The sequence below is a fragment of the Nyctereutes procyonoides genome, unplaced genomic scaffold (assembly GCF_905146905.1).
Source record: "Nyctereutes procyonoides isolate TBG_1078 unplaced genomic scaffold, NYPRO_anot_genome, whole genome shotgun sequence".
NCBI lineage: Eukaryota > Metazoa > Chordata > Mammalia > Carnivora > Canidae > Nyctereutes > Nyctereutes procyonoides.
Genome location: NW_026575136.1, coordinates 11,020,270 through 11,032,377, shown reverse-complemented (window position 1 = coordinate 11,032,377; position 12,108 = coordinate 11,020,270). Strand labels below are relative to the sequence as shown.

At 40.8% G+C, this 12,108-nt stretch overlaps 1 protein-coding gene across 2 annotated transcripts in view; it reads right to left on the bottom strand.

The window, feature by feature from the left end:
• Positions 1–12,108, bottom strand: part of LOC129495412 (activin receptor type-2A) — an 82,316-nt gene that overhangs the window by 1,980 nt on the left and 68,228 nt on the right. For both annotated transcript variants that reach the window (XM_055302896.1, XM_055302895.1), the window contains 6 exons: positions 11,539–11,682; positions 9,524–9,667; positions 8,314–8,459; positions 6,265–6,379; positions 3,366–3,504; positions 139–269 (listed from right to left, as the gene is read on the bottom strand). In XM_055302896.1, the coding sequence (XP_055158871.1) occupies positions 139–269; positions 3,366–3,504; positions 6,265–6,379; positions 8,314–8,459; positions 9,524–9,667; positions 11,539–11,682 (819 nt within the window). The remainder of the gene's footprint in view (positions 1–138; positions 270–3,365; positions 3,505–6,264; positions 6,380–8,313; positions 8,460–9,523; positions 9,668–11,538; positions 11,683–12,108) is intronic.

Below are 12,108 nucleotides of genomic sequence, written 5' to 3'. Positions count from 1 at the left end.
TTGCTTACAGAACTCTAGACCAAATACCCTCTAGGAAGATAACCTCCCCAGAAAATCCTCCCAGAAGAGAAGTGTGCAAATCTTTCCTCCAAAAAGCATTTGATTGGAATTTCAAATGAAAAGCTAACTGTAACTTACAGCATGTTTCTGCCAATAATCTCTTAAAACAGGCCGCTTTTTTTTATGCACAACAACTTCCTGCATGTCTTCAAGAGATGGATGCTGGCCAATTTCCTCCTCAAATGGCAACATGTATTCATCTACAGGTCCTGAAATGGAGGGGGGAAATCATTTTAATTCAAATCTTCCTGACGTCCTGAAACACTCCGTATCACCTTTTCTCAACTGCTGCAGGTGGTAAGGACGGGGGAGACCAAAAACTCCACGATTCGGCCTATCAGCCTGCTAAGGGCCGAGGACCCTGCCCCTCCGGTCTGGGAGGCATGCCTACCTCTGCTCGGGACAGGGCCACGGGCGCCATCAAGGTTGGCGAGTCCACGCCGTGATACCCCTTACAGTACTTCCCACAATTTGAACCAGACTGTCCACAGCGGTGCCTCCGTCTGCCCGTCTGGGGCCGCCTCCTCCCCATCTTCGCTGGGACACACCCTAGCCCCCTGCATGTTCTGCAGAAGGAATTCCGTGCCTTAGAGTCCCACCTCTGCCCTCACAAAACCTGCCAAAAATATTTAGTTTTTTAAAAATCACAATTCTACTCTCGGTTCCCAACAAGTCTTCAGAATGTGCCTTCAACAAACAAAATTTATTCAACAAAATAAGTGGCTTCTATTTTCTCAGGCATACTCCAATAGGAACATGCAGTTCCGCGTCCGCACGCGTACGTAACGAGCGCTTCTCCTGACTAGGAACCTTCCATGTTATTTGCTTCCGTTTTCCACCTGCCTGCAAAGTGACGGTGACATTACCTCTATTCTACAGGTAGGAAAGCAGCCCAGGAAGGTTCCGTAATGTGCACGAGGGCAGCAGCTGCTCCGTGCAGAGTTGGGCTCCATCTTTGAAGGACGCTGAAGTCTGTGCTTTCCATCACTGCGGTCTCCCCTTGACGGAAACGCATCACTAAAGAGCCGTTTCCTATAAAGGACCTGTATCCTATAAAGGCCTAAACCGTGTACAGACGCTCCTAGTCCTGGACAGAACAGAAGCTGGAAACCATGAGTCCTGAAGGAGAACCTCTAGCTCCACCCTCTGCAAGCGGAAGAACCTTTGATGCCTGGAGACTCCACTTCTGCTCTTGCACTGCCAGCAACTCCAGGGTCTGACGAGCCCACGGCTCGGCAGCAACGGCACGGACTGGCAGCCTGCCCGCCACGTCAACAGCAGGCCCCGGACCCAACCTAGACCTGCTGGGTCCAAACGTGAACTTTGTCAGGAGTTTGGTTCACATGAAAGTCTGAGAGGCACTGAATTTACCCATCCACGATTAGCCATCGAAGCCCTCACTTCTCAACGTTCACTGTCCCCTCCTGCCCTAACCTCTGACCTAAGAGTCAGGAATCCCCGACTCTGCAATCAAGTATTTACAGCATGTGCCAAGCATTTTAGAAATAGCAGCAGATGTCCTTTTCATTTGTCATGAAAACTTCCCGGCTAACCCCTCCACCACACAACAAAGCACGTTCATTGCACTAAACCCCAGTGACAACCCTGCATTCCTCAGGCATGACGCCCGTCCAGAGTCACTTCCTGAAGATCTGCGTACCGAGCGCAGAGCTAGACCAGGATCTAGGTCCTGCCCTCAGCTGAACTAGACATTACATCCAGGCAGGGCCTGGCATATCCCCCACACCACCAGCCCAAGTTCTTAGGAAGCATATTCTCCCGTAATTCCTGCCATCTGACTTATTGCTGCTTCCATAAATGCACGTAATAAATGTACTTCCTCTTCCACTTTAAGCCGAACTACGTGAACAGTTACTCTTCTTCCTGTAGACTTCCAAGCTAGGATTATTTCCAAACTGCATCACTCTCTCCTAGGTCTACGTACACACTGTGCCAAACCTCTAATCTTAGGAGAATGAATGGCTGTCCATTCCTGAGCACCTCTCCCTCTACTAAGGTCCCTTTAAGAGCACAGTAGCCCCAAATTTCATGCACCAGAGGTGTTCTGTCCTACACTGAGCCCATGACAGGGTGCAGAAAACAAAGTGTTCTTATAAACGAGATACGTTGGTTTAAATATTCTCCCGGGCTCAGGGGCTGAGCGTCTGCCTCCTTCGGCCCAGAGGGTGTGGTCGTGTGGTCCCGGGCTCCCTGCAAGGAGCCTGCTGCTCCCTCTGCCTGGGTCTCTGCCTCTCATGAATAAATAAAATCTTAAAAAAAAAAAAAAAATTCTACACAATTTCTTCTATGGTCCTTATGGTCTCTTCACCATCTGCAGGGAGTTTTTAGGTAATTATAAACTTACAAGAAAGGGGTCAAGCTAATTTACATTTGTCAAGATGTTTGCCTATTTTCATACCAAAAAAAGGTGCCGTAACACAAGTGAAGGGAATGGAGACCTTCTGAGAAGCACTAAAGACAGAACCTGGCACACTGTAATTGTGTCACACCCAGAACACAATCTATAAGTTTATAATCAATCAGTGCAAATATTTATTGACTTGAACAAGGACTTACATAACAAAGAATCCTTTAGAGCCAAGGTGTGCTACAGAATGTAACTAGTGTAACTCGTGTTCATCATGACGTCTGCATCAGCTCGGACCCCCAAGGCTGTAGGGAGGCAGGACTTAAGCTGTGGTATATCCACGGACCTGCTTAATCACGGAGGACGGACTAAGGTCAATGGGTCGGGTATGTGGCTGGCATCATGGGAGTGATGCCCAGAGTGTCCTGGGAGGGAAAACCCCCCCAGCTCTTCATTTATCTCTTCTTGCCGTAAAAGTGGCCTTGGGAACTGACTGGGGTCAGGCAGGAGCTGCAGGACCCACCAAGGAAGCCGTCCTATCCCTACATCTGGATCCGAGTTTCAAATCGAGGTTTCACCATTTACCACCTTGAAACTGGCAGCTTAATTTCTACTTAAAATTTGAGCCTCAAACTGCTCATGTGTAAAACTAACATAATAACTACCTCCAGAAGGGTTTTAGGAAATAAACTGAAGGCATGTGCCCAGTGCAAAACGCCCGGCAGTGGTAAAGGGCTGGCACGGCCCATGCCTTCCCTCTCCAGCCTGCCCTTCTCCGCCTCCTGAATTCTCTTTAAGCTACTACCTCTTCAAGTCTACTTCAGAAAAAGGTTTTGTACTTTAAAATATTACCTTTGAGTGTAATTATCCCTTTTCATATATGTGCAGTAGGCAATACATTGGCATATCTTTTTTTAAAAAATGTATTTTCCCTTACCATCTGCGGCAGTACAGCGAGAAGCCAGTTCCCACAGGACTAATCCCATGGCGTACATATCTATCCTCAAAAATGCATCCCTTTGGAAGTTTATAGCACCCTCTAATACCTCTGGAGCCATATATCTCCGGGTACCAACCTGAAAAAGATGTTGAAAGCAAACAGTACTCATTCATTAACTTTATGAACTAACATTTTATGATTTTGTAAAAAGAATCAAAACCAAGTGTGGTCTGCGATCCCATCAGGCCAGGTCACCAAGCTGTGACCACCAGACTAGAGAGTCCAGGAGCACTGTATTTCATTTCAAGTAACAACAGCCAACACACTGGGAACGGGAAGTTTCCATCGGTAGGGAGGTAGGGACTTCTTACAGAGAGTTCTACGCGGCTCTTAAAAAACAGGAGGTAAATCTGGGCTGAAATCGAAAGATTTCCAAAAACCGTGTACAGCAAGGAACAAAGCAGTGTATATACTGAGAGCCTTTCTGGATACACTTAATAAATACACCAACAGATATGCTTGGTTGGCTTAGAATTTTCTTCCCTTTCTGGAAGTAATCACAAAAAACAACGGTTTTGTGGGAGACAAAGGCAAAAAACAAAAATAAACAACCCTATAGTTCTCAATTGTACCTTTGGATCCTGTTTGAAATGTGTCTTTAAAAAAAAAAAAAACACCCCTTTTTGAGGGTTTCTCATTCTCTGTATTAACAAAAAATTACATAAAACTTAAAAAGAATTAGCCAAGTAAAGGATGGATAAACTTTTTAAAGTTCTATTTCTACAAAGTCTACATATTTATTTATTCATGAATTCTGTCCTGGCATTCTTTATTTATATCTGTCCCTAACAATTTGGTATTTCTTAGTATTGTAACTATGGTTACTAAGCTACTATAGCTAGCTTTGGTTGGTGCTTGACAATATTCATATATGAATGCTTAAGATTTTTTTGTAAGAAGCTGGGTGGATCCCAATCTAATTGAGCTTTTGGAGATCTAGGGAGCAGCCCAGATAATGGTATTTCCAAAAAGCTCTATCCTCAGATGACTGATCTCTAGACTAGAAGTTAGACAATTATCTGAAAACACACATAAAATGGAAATGTCTTAAAAAAGGAACAGATCACTAAGACTCTAAAGTTCAAGTTTTAAATTCATTTAATAAGATTTAATAAGAACGCTTTAAAGAAAGAAAAAAATAGGGTTTTTTTTTTGTTTTATTTATTTTTTTGCTCCTTTAACTAATTGTAGTGAAAGCAAGCAGCAGGTCTCAAAAGTTGACTTTTCTCCTAAAGATAAATGTATGTCACCCAAAGTACTCTTCTTATGAAGTGACTACTCAACTACCTTCTTAGTGTAAAATGTCCCTTCTTTTATAAATTAATGATAAGATAAAAATCTTTTTCTCCAGTGCTCTTTCTTTGCAACATATAAAATGTAGAGTCCTATGCATTTTGAAATATTCTGATCTGGGGCACTGAGTGGCTCAGGTGGTTAAGCCTCTGCCTTCAGCTCAGGTCACGATCCCAGGGTCCTGGGATCCAGTCCCATGTCTGGCTCCCTGCTCAGCAGGAGTCTGCTTCTCCTTCTGCCCCCCACCCCACCACACTGCTCATGCTCATGCACTCTCTCTCCCCCTCTCAAATAAATAAAATCTTTAAAAAAAAAAAATAAAAGAAATGTTCTAGTCCATGAAATCTAGAGTCAAGGAGCCAGTGATGTGTTATTTTTACCTCCTCATGTAAACCAACTGAGGGCAGTAGTGTCCAATTTTTTCTTTAAAAATGGGAGAAGAGGGCTATGAGGTAGGTGCCGGAGGGTTAACTCTTGCCCAAACTGAGTTGCATATCACACAACCAGCTCGGCTGTTTGTCCCAAGGCCTCCCGCACAATCTCCTATCTCCACAAGGCTGCCTTCCTTCCCAAACACATTCCGTGTCAACTTTTCCAGAACTATGACTGCTGACCACTGCTAGAAACCTAAATGCTTATACCATCAATCAGTATTGCCAAATCTGTTACGCTGTGATTCCTTAGCAACTATCCTTGGAGGTCAATAGGCCATACTGGGAAAAATGAAAGCTGAGAATTAGATAACCAAATAACTGCCATGATTCAAAAGATGAAGAAATAATCATGCCAATTTTGTAAGGAAACGTCACCTCTCAGGTCCAATTGGTTTTCTTAATATAAAGTGATCTTGTAGGAGTGAAAGCACCTTTCCTCGCCTCACAGTTTCTGAGAATAAAGTGTAGGGATAATGTTATTCTCCTAGGTGGCTTTCTTAAAGATTCCCATTGTTCAGAGCTCTTTGTGCAGACTTTGGCTCGATAGAGTTAATTAGACTCTTTGCTCAGGGCTTTGCAAGTGCTCTGAACTCTGGAGAGAATTCAAAGAAAAGCGGTAAAGTTGGTTAAAGAGTTAATGAAGCACTGAAGACCAAGAAGCAAGAAACTAATAACTGTTGTGTGGAAAAATCAGACAATAGATATTAACACACAGTAGCAAGAATAGTCTTTCCTTGTCCTGCCATTCCTCTTAGGAGGACGAAAGAATTAAAACCACTGCCCTAATACTGAGAACGCCCTACGAATGGGGTCTATGTGAACGTGCTGGAGTCTAACTTGATTAGTTTTAAAAATAGAATGGACATGTGTCCAGGTTGTTTTACGGACTGGTCTAAGCCACTTGTGTTCCTAACAATCCTTCATCACCAGATGAAAATGTCTTCCTCAGCAGATTTAACATACTACTTTTAAGAGTGCCATTTGATATTAGTCGCTGATTTAATAACCATCACAGTCATTTTAGATCAACTCCATCCAGATATGCCATTCTCAGATAATATGGGGTAAGATTATTTTTTTCTTACAGTTTATGCAGTTACAATCCTTACCTGTCCATGGGTATCACCTGCAGACTTGCCAGCCTCGAATTTTAATGCCAACCCAAAGTCAGCAATGCAAGCTGTCAGATTGTTTTTCAACAGCACATTTTTACTTTTGATGTCCCTTGCAAACAGAAAGATAAAGTATTGAAATTAATCGTAAACAAGTTATCTTTTAAAAATTTCACTGAAAGTAGGAAAGGAGGAGACTACACTACAGAAGTAGGATACACAGGAAAAAGGAGGGAGAACGAGTACGCAAGGTCCCCATACAGCCTGAAGCACAAGGGCAGTGACCACTCCTGCTCGTAACATGGACAATAAGAAGGGACTTTCTCCATAAAGCAGTTTTCTAAAGAGCTGCTATTCCAAAACCACGGTCTAGTCTAGATGTTATCTATGTCATTCCTACCTACCAGTCGTAAAACTGCTGGGGTTCTGAGGTAATACAAATATTACCGAGTTTATAGTTGGAAACTCCCACAGCAAGTGAAATTTAAGAAACTAAGTTAAAAGAATATTCAAATAAGATGAATGGAGGCCTTCTGCCTACGGGTCCAGGCCTACATATTACAACGGTCCCTTATTTTAGTGGTTCTTCGATTCAAAAGCCTTATTGGAGAAAAGCAACTCTGGAATGTATAACTGAAAATTTTCACCAAAAATATAAACTGCTCCAGCTGGATTGCAGTGTTCTGAAAAGAGTAACTGTTTTAAAGCAATCAGATATTCTCTTCTACACCCTAGCTTCAACTGGTTCATCCTAGAGATTACTATCCTCTAGCTACTCCATCGCTGCCCTGAGCGGTGGCTGGATGTACGTACACAGACCAACCGTGGAACAGAGACGGCACCGTAGACACACGCGATGCTACAAACACCAATCCACTTTAGCCTCAGAAGATTTTTAGGAACCCTACTCCTAATAACCTTTTCGGCTGCCAAAGGGATTAGTGCCCTATAGGACTAGGTGAGAGGAGCAAAAATCTGAGAAGAAACAGACTCTATGCAGGAAGGTGAGAAAAATGGGGGGCTATTTCTGAGGAGAAGTCATTCAAGGTTTGCCAAATCAGAATCTGTATTAGAGTTGGATTAAACTAATGCCTCCCAGGATGCTGAACACCACCTGGCAGCACTCAATTATCTGCTTAATGAAGCTGCTTATACCCACCTGTACAGCAGCCATCTCTTTATTTAATTGAGGTAGATAACGGACACACATTACATTAGTTGCACGTGTACAACATAGTGTGTTTCAACAAGTCTATATGCTGTGCACACCCAAGTGCAGCTACTGTTCCCATACAACACCACTGATTACACTCCCTAATGTTGTGCCTTTTACCCCATGACTTATTTAATCCCTAACTAGAAGCTTATAGCCTACTCCCCTTCACCCATTTCGTCTATACGCCCACCCCCACCCCCACCCTCTCCTCTGGCAACCATCAGTTTGTTCTCTGTATTTATGGGTCTGTTTCTAAAGCAACTATCTTTAAATTGAATACACAATGGCAAACTGATCCCATGTTTAAAGAACTAACATTTTTCCCTTTTTTGGTTCTGACAACTATTGGGTTTAAGTACTACTGCTTCACTGATAAAGACAGTTAAGAGTCATTCAAATGATGCCTCCCTCCACCTTAACTGAGGTAATGGTCACCTGGTCATTACAAACACAAGAAAACAAATACCCAAAGTCTCTCCTTAATTCATCTTATAATTATCACCAAAGTAAGTCATGTTTTGAAGCAAAACAAATTTCTTTTTCCTTTGAGATAGACAAAATACACTCTCATTCTTAACCATGCTTTCAGAAATGAAACAAACTAAGACACAGGTCAAGAATTAAACTTTGCTAATGATACTAATCCATACATTATACAAAATACTTCTTGGCCAATCTCAAAGCTAATTTGAAAAACAAATGAAAACCAACTGCCTCCGCTAGCATGATTAGGTAATTAGGGGGAAAATAAATTTTGCACAGTAAATTAATTAAAAGTTTAAATAACAAATACTGAATTATTTGGGAAAATAATATAAATTGAGCTCTACCTGTGAGATATGGCAGGTTTATGGCCATCTTTTAGGCCAGGTATATCCTCGTGCAAATAAGCCAATCCTCTGGCCATGGTTTCTGCAATATGACACAGTTCATTCCAAGAGACCACATTAGCCTTAAGAAAGTCTGACAGTGAACCCTAAAGAAAAGGAGAGGAAAAAAACAACTTATGCTCTGGATAAAAGCTGTATGACATGGAGACTCTCCTCTTTACTTTCAAGAGATGGGAGGCAGCATATCTTTACTTTTAGTGAATAATGATATCCAAAAAAGCAATCTTTCTGGAATGGTTCAAGTTTCACAATAGTAAATATCTGACTAGAATGGAATACGTCTAATCTTAAGATGTTAGTTATATCACAGGACTAGGAAAACACAAAATTAAGATATATAAACAACTACATCAGAATCTGCCATCCTTCTAATCAAGAATTTAGAGAAGTCCAAGAGCCACTTGTATCTAACGATAATGACACGGATTGCCAAGAAGAACACAATTTCCTATTTCATTAACATGTTATTCCATACTATCTCTAAAAGTAGAAAAATAGCAACTGTGTTTTGGTGATAATTACTCTACAAATTAGTGACAGATAAAGCGGAACACTGGGGTGGCTCAGCGGTTGAGCCTCTGCCTCGGCTCACGGCGTGATCCCGGGGTCCCGGGATCAAGTCCCACATCAGGCTCCCAGCAAGGAGCCTGCTTCTCCCTTTGCTTATGTCTCCGCCCCTCTCTGTGTGTCTCTTATAAATGAATAAATAAAATCATTTTAAAAAATGATTAGATAAATCTCCGGACTCTAGTTTTGTCACAAGACTACACTGATGAAAGAGTTGAAGAAACACAATTCAAGCTAAAGAATGAACCACATAATCAAGATGGATCATGAATGGTGGATGAAAATCACAAAGCACCAGCTACACTGAAAGGGCTATTTGTAAGAGGAAAACTGCAGCACCAGAAATAAGGAACAAAAGACTGGAACAAAAGACTGGTTTTATAAGAGTAGAAGGTTGGGTGAAAAAGGTGCCATCTTTGCTCTTGTATTAAATTATCTTTAAAGGATTTTTTATTTATATGTATTAACTAGCTACAATGACGTACTATTCCCAGAAAAAAATCAGTCTTGAGGGATCTGTAGCCAACATTAAGTAGGTAAGCCAGCCCTGACTTTCCTGAGTTAAAATGGAAAGTAGTTTTACCTTTTCATGAAATGCTGTAATTAGCCAAAGATCCACATCAACACTGGTGCCTCGTTTTTCTGCACCAATGAACTGTAGTATGTTCTCATGCTTCATTCCAGGTAAACTATAAACTTCATATTCATTTTGCCATGATTGTTTGTCCTAGAGTTAAAAAGAAAGAATAGTAATGCAAAGAACACAGGCAAATAAACCATATCTAAGATTACTCAAGTAGATTCAAAAATTAAAAATTAAAAAAAAATCTACTCAAGTAGATTCTAAGGCTAAATTTAAAATAAATAAAATTTAAAATAAAAATGAAAAAGTTATTTGGTTTGGTTTTGGCTTATTTTTTCATAAAAGAAATCTGACAATAAGGTAACAAATCCATGACAAATGCCTGCCCTGCCCTGTTCCCTCAAACATACTTTTCTGTGTTTCTCATTTGTAAATACAGGAGTTATCATCAGAAATGCTGCACCTCCGTATCTAACAATAGCAACACACTCTGCTGACAGTTTCCCTGAGATAAGGATTTCAGGTAGGACTTCATCTTGACAGAAAAAAAATTTTTTTGTTCAAAGACTAACATTACAGCAAACAGTCTTAACAAAATGTTGAGACTACCCTACAGAGTCCATAAGAGCAAACAGAGTATAAATAGGCAATACAATAATTTAAAACACTATATACTCATTTGTGCCTGCAAGTGACCCACACCTACTACATGTCTACTTAGAAACAATTAGTTTCTCTCCACAATGGAAAAATACTGAAAGCAGGAAGCACCATAATAATAATGGTTAGGAACCTTCTGGATCCAAACTATCTTAAGAACTTTTGCCAAGTGACATCATTCCGTTTCCTCACTAGCAAAATGGAGACTACAGTCTGTCCCACAGGGTTGTTGTATGATATGTACACTGAGTGTTGTTTTGTATCTATGGGTAATATATGGGCACATGTTACTGAGTACTCCTATGTAAAGCACCTCTACCTGACAATAAGAAGCACTCAATAAAATATTAGCTACTGCTATTCTTGCTGTTGTTACCCTTATGTTAATATCCAAAGGTCTTTACCTAATTTTTAAGCTTCTTCCCACAATTGAAAAAGAGCCCTGAATTCGCCAATCTTAGCAGAACAGACTAGTTTCTTCCTTTGAGAACTATAGTTTTAAAGAATCTGCATCACTACCAAAAAAAAAAAAAAGGTAGTACCCTTCTTCACAGACTATAAGAGGCTTTAGAAGAGGCAAGAAAGATAAAACCTAGGTATATTAAGACAACAAAAACTGATTCTATAACTTTGGAATAAGGAAGATCCACTGTGCAGATACAGTGGTGGACCCCGCATCACCAAAGCCAACTGGGACTGCAACACCACACAAGGCATTAGCTAGAGGGGGGCATAAAGCAAGGGACAGAGACGAAGACATCATCACAGATCTGTACAACTGATGGACTCGCACAAAACATTAGAGCAGCTCAGAGATGCATTAGACCAGGGTTTTATGAGGTGAGCCCCCTTTAAAAGAAAAACAAGTCAGCAGTGAACCAATTATTTAGAATCCTGATTCATTGCCTCTGAAAATTCACTAACAAAACCTGAAATGATTACATGACCCCTCAAAGTAAGACAAAAAAATGAATCAGTCTGGTAATATATGCTAAACAATTCTAAAACTAGCATGCTGTTCTTTCATTCTTCTCTTTGTTTTCTGTTAATGTCAATGGGACAAAGTTAACCTATGAAAGTCTGTAACTGGAATCCTCATCTTCACTTGCATTTCCATAGTATTTTTATTGACAAAAGATCTCCTGTATGTTCGTAATTCCACTGCTCCAAACAGACATAATGACTGCTTTACCATGAGTTCCATTCCTCAAATGAGAAGGCAGACAAAAGGGCTCTTTCCTCAGTATCACAGAACCACCCTGAAACAGTTTGTGTTTTCAGACTGTTGCTGCATTATGATAATCGAGCCAGTTGCATCTTTTACAAAATCAGATGAGAAGAATGCAATACCATACCTGTATTGGAAATATTTTCACAGCCACGTACTCATTGAGCAGTTGCGCTTTCCATACACAACCAAATCTTCCCCTTGCTTTCACTTCTAATAACTGCAGTGGCTTCAAACCTAGTAATGGAGAAGGTGGGGGTGGTCCTGGGTCCTATAGATAAACAGTAACAGTAGTTAGCGGAACATGATACAGATCAATGCTAAATATGAGAAGAAATTGTAAGTATACTAAGGAATCAACTGACAGAAACAGGAAACACATACAAATGACACTAACTTCAATCTTGCCAAAATTGAGTTCTCGAGCATTACTAATCATTTAGAGTGATCCTAAGGCGAGTCACTTGAATTGGGAGTTTTTGTAGTACAGCAGGAGAAATGACCTCAAATCATTTTGAGTCAGTCTCACTAATTGTCTGAACTAAAATTTTCTGTGACCTTTAGGATATTACTAACAGTATTTCAATGGTTTCATCCAGTTGGTACTTCATTAGAAGATGAGGACTTTAAAGTGTCGGCAACAGCAAATTATGGGTATGTCTCAAAGGAAAACACTCCTCAAAATCCACTACTTTCT